This window comes from Magallana gigas, chromosome 5 (assembly GCF_963853765.1).
Source record: "Magallana gigas chromosome 5, xbMagGiga1.1, whole genome shotgun sequence".
In the NCBI taxonomy this organism is placed as follows: Eukaryota; Metazoa; Mollusca; class Bivalvia; order Ostreida; family Ostreidae; genus Magallana; species Magallana gigas.
Genome location: NC_088857.1, coordinates 29,357,681 through 29,368,958, shown reverse-complemented (window position 1 = coordinate 29,368,958; position 11,278 = coordinate 29,357,681). Strand labels below are relative to the sequence as shown.

The 11,278-nt window shown below is 31.5% G+C and overlaps 1 protein-coding gene across 2 annotated transcripts; it reads left to right on the top strand.

Annotated features, from left to right (window-relative positions):
- Positions 1 to 3,499: 3,499 nt before the first annotated feature.
- LOC136275528 (uncharacterized) lies at positions 3,500 to 10,685 on the top strand. 2 transcript variants are annotated; one of them, XM_066085006.1, is made up of 7 exons: positions 3,500 to 3,597; positions 3,742 to 3,800; positions 3,936 to 4,254; positions 5,283 to 5,300; positions 6,787 to 6,871; positions 7,319 to 7,510; positions 7,668 to 10,682. In XM_066085006.1, exons 3-7 carry the CDS (start codon positions 3,936 to 3,938, stop codon positions 8,014 to 8,016), a joined length of 963 nt encoding a protein of 320 aa, XP_065941078.1. In that variant the 5' UTR covers positions 3,500 to 3,597; positions 3,742 to 3,800; the 3' UTR covers positions 8,017 to 10,682. The 2 variants fall into 2 exon arrangements, with proteins under 2 accessions (XP_065941078.1, XP_065941079.1); XM_066085007.1 differs by lacking the exon at positions 3,500 to 3,597 and having other exon boundaries at positions 3,748 to 3,800; positions 7,791 to 10,685.
- The last annotated feature ends 593 nt before the right edge of the window (positions 10,686 to 11,278 follow it).

The following is an 11,278-nucleotide window of genomic DNA, read 5'->3' as shown; positions in this document are numbered from 1 at the left end:
GGAGCATTTAAGACATAAAGACAACGATAATGAACATCATACTAAAATCTTCGATTGTAGGTACATGCATTAATTTTTTTATTATATTAAAATAGTTAGCAAACCATTACGTCAAAACATGTTGATTACAAGCCAGAATTACACGTTCGTGCTTACAACCCACTTCCTTGTTTAAAACTTGAAAAGTTTATGTAATATACATGTACACTTCTTAATGATTGGATGAATTTGAATTTGTTAAATTAATTTACAATTGAAAAAAAGAGAGAAAAAAAAAACCCACTTAATTTTACATTGGCAAACTTTCTTATGGTACTGAAGTAAAAAATATTGCATGTAGTATAATCCTCTAGAAGAATATACTTTTCGTCCAATATGTCGTTCTTCGCATAGTAAAATAAATTAATTGCTTCTTTAAATATAGAATAACGACTGTGTCCTGGTCTAAAAGGATGATGTCCCATAACATAATTATGTCAGCGGCTATATTTTGTATACAATGTATTATAAAAAATATATATCATGATTTTGATTGAAGCATTATTGCTAATTTTTCGTACACAGTAAAGGTGAATTTCAAAATAAAAATTATTGGAATGGTTGAATACAATAAAGATATGTTTTTGAAGAATTTTAGCAGATCGCGCAAGGCTCGTTTAAATACATATCACGTGATATTGTTCATCACCAAGTATCAATAGTGTAGGGAAAAAATTGGCGAATATAAATAAAATCAGTTGAAAATACTACTTTCAAATAATGTTTTTGCATCAATGAAGGTTAATGGCACACTCGCACATGCTTATACCGAAAAATCACGTGTGGTTCAAACTAAACACTAAGAGATATATATACCCACACACACTTTTTTCTTTTAAATAAACAATGGATGTAAATATGAATTCTTTATGTAGTTGATTTAAGAAAGGTGCAATTCAATATATAGATGCTGCTAAATTTTAAAGAATATGGGTCTAAATTCAACACCAAGGATTTTAAAGATCCTCGTTGAAAATTAACTCCGAGTCCATTTCAAAATTAAACCGGGTCAAAATGTTTTGTTACGAAGGGGAATAACTGAAAATAATGTCGAACTTTGGATGTATTAAATAAGATGCATTATCAATCCTCTAAATGGTCAAAAACACTGCAGCAGATATTTTGTTCGGTGGTTGGCATCTGTTTACTATTCCCACAATTACGTCGGGATTCCTTCGACTCCAACCCTCGTTTTAATTTTATGACAAGTTCCAATTTGTCAAGTGTTAGATTATGCTCTATTTTAAAGTCACCGTACAGTTTTCTTAATTCTAAAATCTATATTACTTTCGAGAACTTGTCAGTTTAAGCTTATAATATAATTAGCCTAATGATGTTCCGGAATTTCTATTGAAAAAAAAATATCTTAAGTGTATTTCATAACCATGTATAGTTTCCTTCCCCTTCAAGCAATACTAAGAGAATAAATTGGAAATTTAATTGCTAAAAATATGTTTAAATTCGTTCTAATTAACCATTTGAAATACAATATTTACGACGATTTCCTTCCGACCCAAAAGTTGCCTTTGTGACCTTTTTGCTTTTAAAGCTTAAATAGTCATTTAAAATTGTCAGATAGCGTTATTGTTTTTCACCTAAACAATAAACTAAATTGACTAAAATGAATAGGACCTTGTACTGGTGATTAAGATTAATTTTATAATTTACGTATATAAAATTAATTCAATAATAAAACACAGGTCAACAGAATATCAGCCAGACAGATGGACAGATATTTAACTTAATCTTTGACAGGAACAATAAAACAGTTCTATTTCTCTGTACATTTGGCCCCAAATAAAAGTTTGGATAACACCTTGATCTTCTTTTTTAAATCGCGCTCTTGTAGAATACTTTTTACACCAAAGTTCCGATCTCCCTTGAACGGAAGACTTAAAAAGTTCAAACCATATCCAGAGAACGCAAGACGTCTTGCTTTAGCCTTTGGAATTTTCTTTTCAAAAATTACAGATGTAAAGCAGGCTTCTAATATCGTCACCTGAAATTGAAATGTGTTATTTTTTCGACAATAACAGTGATGTTTCTCTTCAAATAGCTGATATAAACTTTAAACATCTTATCTTTAAGACTCTATGTGCATCATAGAAAATATCTTAACCATAGTGGTTAACCAATTGGAACAATTGAAAATTAAATTTTTTGCTAAACAAGTACGGGACATCTCTTTGATTTACGAAAATTAAAAAATCCCCGATATATACTGGTATTGTCTACCGTTTACCATGACGATTCGTGTGATTCTTCTATGAATAATAAGACAACCCTGTAATATCCCTTGCTTTTTGGTACATATCAATGTTATAATTCAAGTAACTCTTGCCATCATATGAAAAAAATCTGTGTTATATCAGACGACCGAGACCATCCTATTGCTTCGATGTCAAAAACAACAAATGTTTTTTATGGGAGAGATTTGCAGATGACTAACTGTCTGGAGATGTTGGGCAACTTTATCTTTTTCTCCTTAACAGTCTTCACAAAGTCCTGTTGGTAATGTTTCCAAAATGAACAAACTACAATGTTGAAACAAAGATATATATTCTCCACTTAAATCTTTTTTTTTTAAATTTAAAATCAGTATTACAAAGTGTATGTTTGAATAGGAATGTTATTATTTCTCTCTCTCTCTCTCTTTCTCTCTCTCAGCTATTTATGAAGTTTGAAATTTATAAAACCACTTAAATACATGGGCATTCATATGGAATACATTGTACTAAAGTCTTATAAAACTTAAGTGTTTATATAAGGGCCTTTGTTTTCAAGGGTTTATAATATAGATAAAGCCGAGTGTTCGTCTTCGTTCTTAATTTGGAATAATTAACACATTGCATTTTCGGAATTAGAAAATGTATTCTCTTATGTTATCCACAATTAACTTTGCTTTCTGTGTTGACATGTTTTATTTCCCTTTAACAACATGCTAAATATTACAGGGGAAACTTCCTTTTCAAGTTTAGTAAAGTCCGTTTCGTTTCCATCATTTCTAAGCAATGAGATAAGCATGAACTGTGATCAGGTAAAAGAGCCGGTGTCTTATATCAGCATTCCAAATAATTTTCACATGAGTTTAGATAAAGCCAGGCAAGGTTACTTGATCTCCAGATTTCATATTAAATCGATGCTCTAAGCTTCAACTATTCAAGAAGCCATTAAAGAGCAATACATACGATATGGCGCGATGTGTACTCCCCCTCCGAGAAACTACATAAACTTAGTTAAATATATTTGTACTCCGTTTTAGAAACAAAACAGATATCAGTGAAATCATTTTTTTTTCCTAGTAAAATAATGAGCGCGTAATGTGATTAATTTTTATTAGTTTGAGGTTAAAAGTTATTCTAGTAAGAGAAAAATGACGTCAAAATATCAACTTATTTGGTAACAACAGGCGTTTGCCAATTTTTACCGCAATATGATTTAAATTCCTCTTCCTCTTATACATTTTCCTTACTTCACCACACATATTACAATTTGAGTTTTCAAATTCTATTTTGCAACAGCAGTGAGGATCACATTTCATTTTTGAACAATCAAACTGTAAGTAAAAGTAATACCAATTAAATGATTGTTCGACAAATGTTCATTAAAACAATGGGCCTTGTTGAATAACTAAATCTTTCCCGGAAATAATTCACACCAATTACAAAGTGTCACAATATTTTTTATTTTTATCATTTTAAGCTGCAAGAGGGAAGTTGTTGTACGTTAGGAATTTTTGTTTGTTACATTATCAAGAAAAGGTATGTATAAAATTGCATCTTTTATAAAATAATAAGATGAAAGACACCCGTAAATTTGCATCAAATATTTCAGTTTTTAAGACAACTAGTTAAACATAATTATCAATGGACTTCAAAATATTTTTTATTAACCAGATGACTACAACAGATCAAAGGAACTCCCTAAAAATGGAAACCACAACACCACAATCAAAAGTTGACACATCTACTGTCAAACGCTGTCTAACGGAAGCGAACCACGATACAACGGAAGCGAACTGCAATACAACACAAGCCAACACAAACCAACCCCATTACACCACAAGCGAACCGCAATCCACAACCAGTCTTATTTCATCTACCACAAACCAGAAGTCATCTAGCATTCCAGAGACTAGCTCCAAAACAACACTGTCTGTGAATCAAACAACAATTATCAGCAATACGTCGTCTACAATAGCTTCTCAACTACCAGGTTCTAAAAGCCATTTATATTCTTTATTAAAGTACATTCAAGTTTAAATAAAACATGAATGTGAAATTAAACTGTATCCTTTATATTTTAGAAAATGTACAAGTATTTTCGGCATATGCACTATTTCTCATTAACGTCAAATTCTCGCGAGGCTTTCCTAATTGAATTTTAACTTCAATATTCTCATGAATTTTATGTTTGCTCCCTAATAAGTATGTGAAGAAAGAAAAAACCCATCACCATTAACATGAATTGACAGCAGAGTTGGGGTCAATTACTTTGAAATGTAATTTAATACTTTTAAGGGGAATGGTCACAATTTCGGTCAATTTTCTTTTTTGATTTTAACGTTTACAATGCTTCAGTGAGGCATTTGTAATAGGCAACTAAAATTTGAGCGTCATTTGTTGAGTTATAAGCGAGTTACAGAGTTTATAATTCTTCGCTATGTAAACAAAGCGTTTGTTTACATTTTAAATGTCAAAGTGAAAATTCCAGTTTTAGACCTCAACTGAATGTGTTAATCGTTAGGAACTGTTTATTTATGCTTAAGATGAATAAGAAGATAGACAAATCAGCTTAAAAAAGATTTTTTACTAGTATATTGAACCTATGTACACTAAAACAGGACAAGAGCCTTGTTTACATGACGAAGAATTGTATGCTCTGTATCTTGCTTAAAACTCATCGACTGGCACCCAAATTTAATTTGATAAGAAGAAATACATTTTTAAAGCATTGTAAATAATAAAAACAGAAAAATAAAATTTGACCAAAATCGTGACCATGCCCCTTTAAAGCTCCGAACATAATTTTCTCACAAACAAATATTTAATAACACAGAGTTGAGATGATTATTATTTTTTAGACACACACAGCCCTTTTTATCAATTGTGATCTAATCTAATCAGGTTATTTCATTGTTAATTGCAATTGGCGATAAAGTGTCTGTACATGTAATACTTCAGTTTGATAAACTGTCGTCTTTAAAATATAATTGTAACTAATGAGTGCCATTTCATTTCCAGATCCTTTCGTGCTTTCACGTAAGTATATAGTGATGTTTACATACATGTACCGGCACCTACAATAGTTTATTGTAATAAAATATACTCATAATATCATAATATACATCACATCGCCATCACACGATATCTTTGGCTGGTTTTCCATTACTGTTACCTCAACCCGACTTTAAGGTGTAATATCCCTCTGCTATTATTTTTGCCATAAACTTTTTAAAAAATTTCATATTGATTTTCATCAAAGTCAATATCAATCGATTCATATGAAACAAATTTTAAGTGATGAAGCGCTGCTAGATTTTTCAAAAATTGATAAAATGTCTAATCATGATATGAAGAAAACTAGACATAGTGATTAGAAAAAACAAAATTTTAATATCGCAGCATAAAATTAAAAATCCAAAATGTATATGAAAATAATATATAGTTATATACATTTTCAATTCATATTACAAAACATATTGAAGCGCTGCATTTTAGTTCAGAATAGCACTTTGTTGTATAGGCTTGCAACAAAAATTGCTTCAATCAGCAAGAGTTATCTTTCTTTATCATAGACTACTGAAGGTGTTACATACATGTTTTACATACAGTGCAAGAAAAATTGCCACAGTTTCTTAAATTTCAGAAAAGGTTTTCTTTTTTAAATTTGGATAAGATAATAGTAAATGGATATATATATTTATGAAATCCTAAAAATGTATTTTGTTATGTAACACAAAAAGGGGATCAAGTGAATAATCTTCCAGTAATTGGTATGATATCAATACAAGGATATACTGTCTTGAATCAAATGAGCTGAGATATTATGGTTTTTTTTTTCAATTTGTTTTCCCATATATGCTCCCACAGAATAGAAAAGCTTTATTCAATTTTAAACATTTGAAATGTTATAAGTTTTAATTAAACGATATCAACTAAGTCTAGAATTTGTAATTGTCTTGGTCACATTTTCCCCAATTATAATTCATTCAGCTCTGTGAATGAGCTATAGATAGAGAAATAAAAATATTCAATCCAAATATTCTCTGGCCTAAAACATCAAACATGTACCGTACATGTACTGAACAAGTACATAAAATTTAGTTATATTTAAAAAAAAAAGAATAAATCCATCGGGAGGGGGAGGGGAGAGGGGGAGGAATAGTCATGTAGATATTGCCTCATAAATACTTTATCATTATGATACATTTCTTGTAATATTTTGTACAAGTTTTTCTTTTTTGCCCCCCTGCTTCAAAAGAGTCATGGGGTTCAGTTCTAATTTTCTTTTTCTATCTTTGAATTCAAATAAGTGTATCGCCTTCCAACATAAATTGGGACCATGCACCACCTCCCTTGTTGTTACATGCATTAATAATTGTGAGTTAACAGAAACAAAGTGATATTATTTTCTACAGAAGTTATCTCTCTTATCAGAGGGACATTCCACCTTAAAATGATTCGTTGCTATTACACTGTAGTTTATGTATGATTCTTAAAAATCTGAAATACACATCTTTTACAGTCCTTTCTGTTGCGGTAATGGGAGTGATTGTCATATGCGTGTGCATATTATCTATCCGAGCTTTTTATAAACAGCGACGTTCGAGGTGAGTTTCGTTTCAAATGCCACTTATGAAATAAGAGTTATACAATTAAACAAATAGGAAATACTTTAAGGTCGTATGGGGCGTCTCTTTATCTTGACGTATTTCCTATCGAAATATACAATAAAATCAAGTATCATTTTTTTGTCCCCCCCCCCTATAAATTGTTACCTAACGGTGTTATAAGTTGGAGCGTAAACTACTGATCTTTAGTCATGAGTTGAAATCCCACAGGGGCCTATATATTTTTCTATTTCAAATTGTTCAAATTGTTTAAAACATATTTTTGACCAAATAATGTAATTAAAACTTGAAAATTCCTAACCAGTGAAAGCATTTTGATTATAATGAACTTTTATCCGCGTTAATATCAAAGGTGTCCCAAGCCACATTAACTTGTTTCCTTTATTATAAGTAGGATACACTACCAGTAATTTTTTTTGGTTGCAGTGTTTACAAAGAGAAGAAGGTCGCAATTCCTTTGGAAACGGGAGAGGCCAAAATTTCAGCAACAGCAGTATTGTACGATGACATTGAACCTGAGATTGAACTCACTTTTATTTCGCATTTAAGAGGAACCAATGAAGAGGACGAAACAGAAACTACCGGGAACAAACAAATAATTGACAGCGATTTAAATTCGTAAGTAGAATGTCCGAACAGCGTGTAGGATAAGATGTTTGTTGGCAAACCCAATCTGAATGAATGAAAATCAAGAAAACACTGTGAAATAATAGTTTGAAAACTTTTCCTTTTCAATTAGAATAAAAGAATGTCAGATGTTTTTGTTTTGTTTCAGTGTCAATAGAGAGACGAAAGACAAACTTACTAAGGAAATAAAAGAGGCTAAGTTTAAAAAACCAGCAGTGCTATACGATGAAATTGAACCAAATAAAGAAGTCAGTTTTCTTTTACCATTTAGGGGAACAGACGTAGAACAGGAACTAGAAACTACTCAGAACCAACAAATAATTGACAGCGATACGAATCTATACGTGGATTGCCCGAACAATGTGTACGACAAAATGTTTGTTAGCAGATCCCATGTGAATGAAAATCAAGGAAATGTTTACCATAAAGTAGATTTAAGAAATAACCGATACAGCCTGGTAAAGCCCATTGGTACTGAAACATCATCCCCAAAATGAACCAACCCCTCTCTGTGTATTGACATGACAGAATGGATTGCTTTCTGCACCAGGATCTACTCGATCCTGTTTGTTATACTGGTTCGTGGGCTGCCATTAAAAATTTTTTGTAAATATTTTAATGCATCTAAATTTGAAGTTCTTTATTGCAGTTAAAACGATTTCATTGCATGATCTACCATTTTGCCAAATTCTGCAATATTGCAAAATGAGATGGTCTTCTGAGGAGACAGGTTTTTGTCACGGAAAATAAGAGGAACGTTACAATAAACTACGGCAATGTTAACATTCGCTGGTTTAATAAAATGATTTTGCTAACCAGAACAATATGAAAAATTGAAATACTAATAACATTGGAACTAATGTTATCCCTCGTTTTTTTAAATTATCAATATGTTTGATTAAGTATTTTGAATAAGGTTCATTTGGTAGCTCTTTTGGTGACTGTCATAACAGTTTCCCAATTAGAATACAACATTTCTTTTCACAAATGCATAACGTTCGTCATATTCATGACTTTTAAATATCACAAGTACAAGAATGAAACTTGTTTTATACTCTAGATCTTCTTTCCAGAGAAATCAACATTGATTTAACTATTTTAAACCCATATGGAGAAATGGTGTACATTTTACTAATTTGCATAGCGGCCATATTGTTATCACAATGGCGATTTTCAATACAATATAGAATATATAGAGAGGAATGAGAAAAATCACAAATTTAAAAAAATAAGTATTTCGGAAATATTTTCTCCTCATTTGGTTTTGTAATTTACTTCATCCGGGATTGGAATATTCTTGTTTTGTTTACAATGGATATTGAGATGGCGGTTCCTTTTGAACTTGAGAAATCAAAGCGGGGCGTTGTATGAATAAAGTGTGTTTTAGTGATGAATGACGTCATGAAGGGATTTTGAAATTATTTTTTAAATACTTACCATTCATAGGTAAAGTAGTTTCTCATATCTTTACAAAGTTTACATTGCAAACTAGTTGTGTCAGAAATATTGACTCAAAAAAGTCTTGTCGGTTCCTTTTTACTTTCAATTTAGCATTTTCAAGACTTTCTTAGTAAGCTATCGGAATTGCAACTAGGCATTTAGGCTTTATTTTGAATCATTAGGCATATTGCATTATCGTTATAAATTGAATGAAATTTTTCAGTTTATAATTCTGTTCTGTTTCAAGCTGATATTTTTAGCCGTTTCTTTATTTACTTATTTTAGCTGGTATGGTCCTAATTTTAGATTATCTATAATGGTTGGATAGAGAGGTATTCAAAGTAAATTTGAAGTGTGAATCACTGATTGTGGTGACAAAAACATACACAGATAATCTATGCATTGCCCCAACACATGTTCTCATTCAAAAGAATGAAAGTTTTGACGTAATCATACAAATTTCATACATAAAAAATACGTAATTTTCATTCGAAAGGGAGACAATTTGAAGACAAATATTAATGAGAACAGTGTTATGATGATGATGATGAGTTATATTATGACCGGTCCTGTTAGCATTCCGTGCGGTACATTTCGTTGTGATAAAGAGTTAGACACAGTATTATATGCTGTGCTTTCTTCTGTCAAATATTTACTTAACAGTGGACAGTTGAGAAAGAAATCAATGTGGAACAAAATATGTAAAGTTTTGGAAGGAAAAGGACATATAATGACAGATGCACAGTGTGAGGGGCGTAGAAAATCCTTTTGAGGATTTCCTAGGGGATTAAAAAATGTGCATGATTATAATAAGAAATCAGGAAGGAATCTCAAATATTACCCATATGATAAAAAGAGTTGGCTTTCATGGCTGAAAAGCCAAACATTGCAGAGTCCTTTGTTGACGTGTTCTCTGGTAGTGGTAATTCAAAAGCTTCAAAGCCTTTCACTGCAAGTGAAACTGCAACACCAACAAAATTTAACTGAAAATTAGTCTGATGCCGAATAAGAAAATTCATGTAGTAGTGCTTCTAAGAAGATTAAAAAAGGAATCTTTTGAATATGAGCCAAAATAGAGAAAAAGGTCAAATGAAGTTGTTGAAGTTCTTAAAAAATTTCATTGACACCCAACGGAAAAGGTATGATGACGAGTGTTAAAGGAAGGAGGGCATGCACAATGAACACATGGAAATCTTTGGCGGTTTCCTTGAGTTTCTTAAAAAAAGGAGCCAATGATGCAAAAAAGTAGAAAGGTTTACATGTTCAAAACATTGAATACTGACCTTATCAAAAATCGGTCATCTTTTATAATACATCGCCTTTGACTTAACTTATAGAGTGTATCTATCCAACCAATGCTGATTTGTCGGTAGTGATTTTTCCCCTTCATATTTGCTCATTTTTTTTTAAAAGAACACAAGATTACAACTAAACTCTGTCTGTATATAGTGGCATGTAAAAATGTTATCATTAGAATCTTGAACCCCCCCCCCCCTCCAATTTTTTTGGTTTCAACTGACGATTATTAGTATTAAAATCTATACTTTTCTGTCATACTTACATAATTATATTTGTCTTGTTTGTATTGAAAGCAAGTGCATTTTTGTTTGGTTTCAAATTTTGTATCTGTCACATCTATTATTACAAATTTATGTTTTACAGATACTGATGTTTGCAAGATATGCATGGAATATGGAAATAAATAAAATTGAATCTGCATTTGTCGAGTGTGGCCACACGATGGCATGTAGAGGTTGTGCCAGCAAACTTAGAATCTAAAATCTTGTCTAGTATGCAGGTCTGAAATACAACAGTTATATTTACTATGTGTAAATGTACTATAGTTTAAACAAAATATGTTCTCGCTTTGAATATTAGAAAAGATGACTATTAAAACTAGAGGTACTGTGAGCAAGCTCACAATTGATACCCCCCGCTAAGATAAAAATCATAATGCGTGTAATTTTCCAATTATAGAAAATATTGGATGAATCTATTTCACCGTCTATTTTCTTTAAATAACAACTGCTCTATTTTTTTTAAAACTGTTGGTCATAAGCAATATTTGTGTGAAGTAAGAACTTCTCCATAAGAAAGATAATGACCAGACACAAATTTTGCACTTTTTCTGCCAGTGACCTTGACCCTGCCCAAATGACCTTGGGTCAAGGTCGTGATACATCCTTTGGTCCTAAGCAATATTTGTGTGAAGTTAGAACATTCAATGCTTCTCCATAAGAAAGATGATGACCGGACACGAATTTTGCACTATTTTTCCCAACGACCTCGACCTTGCCCAAATGACCTTGGATCAAGGTC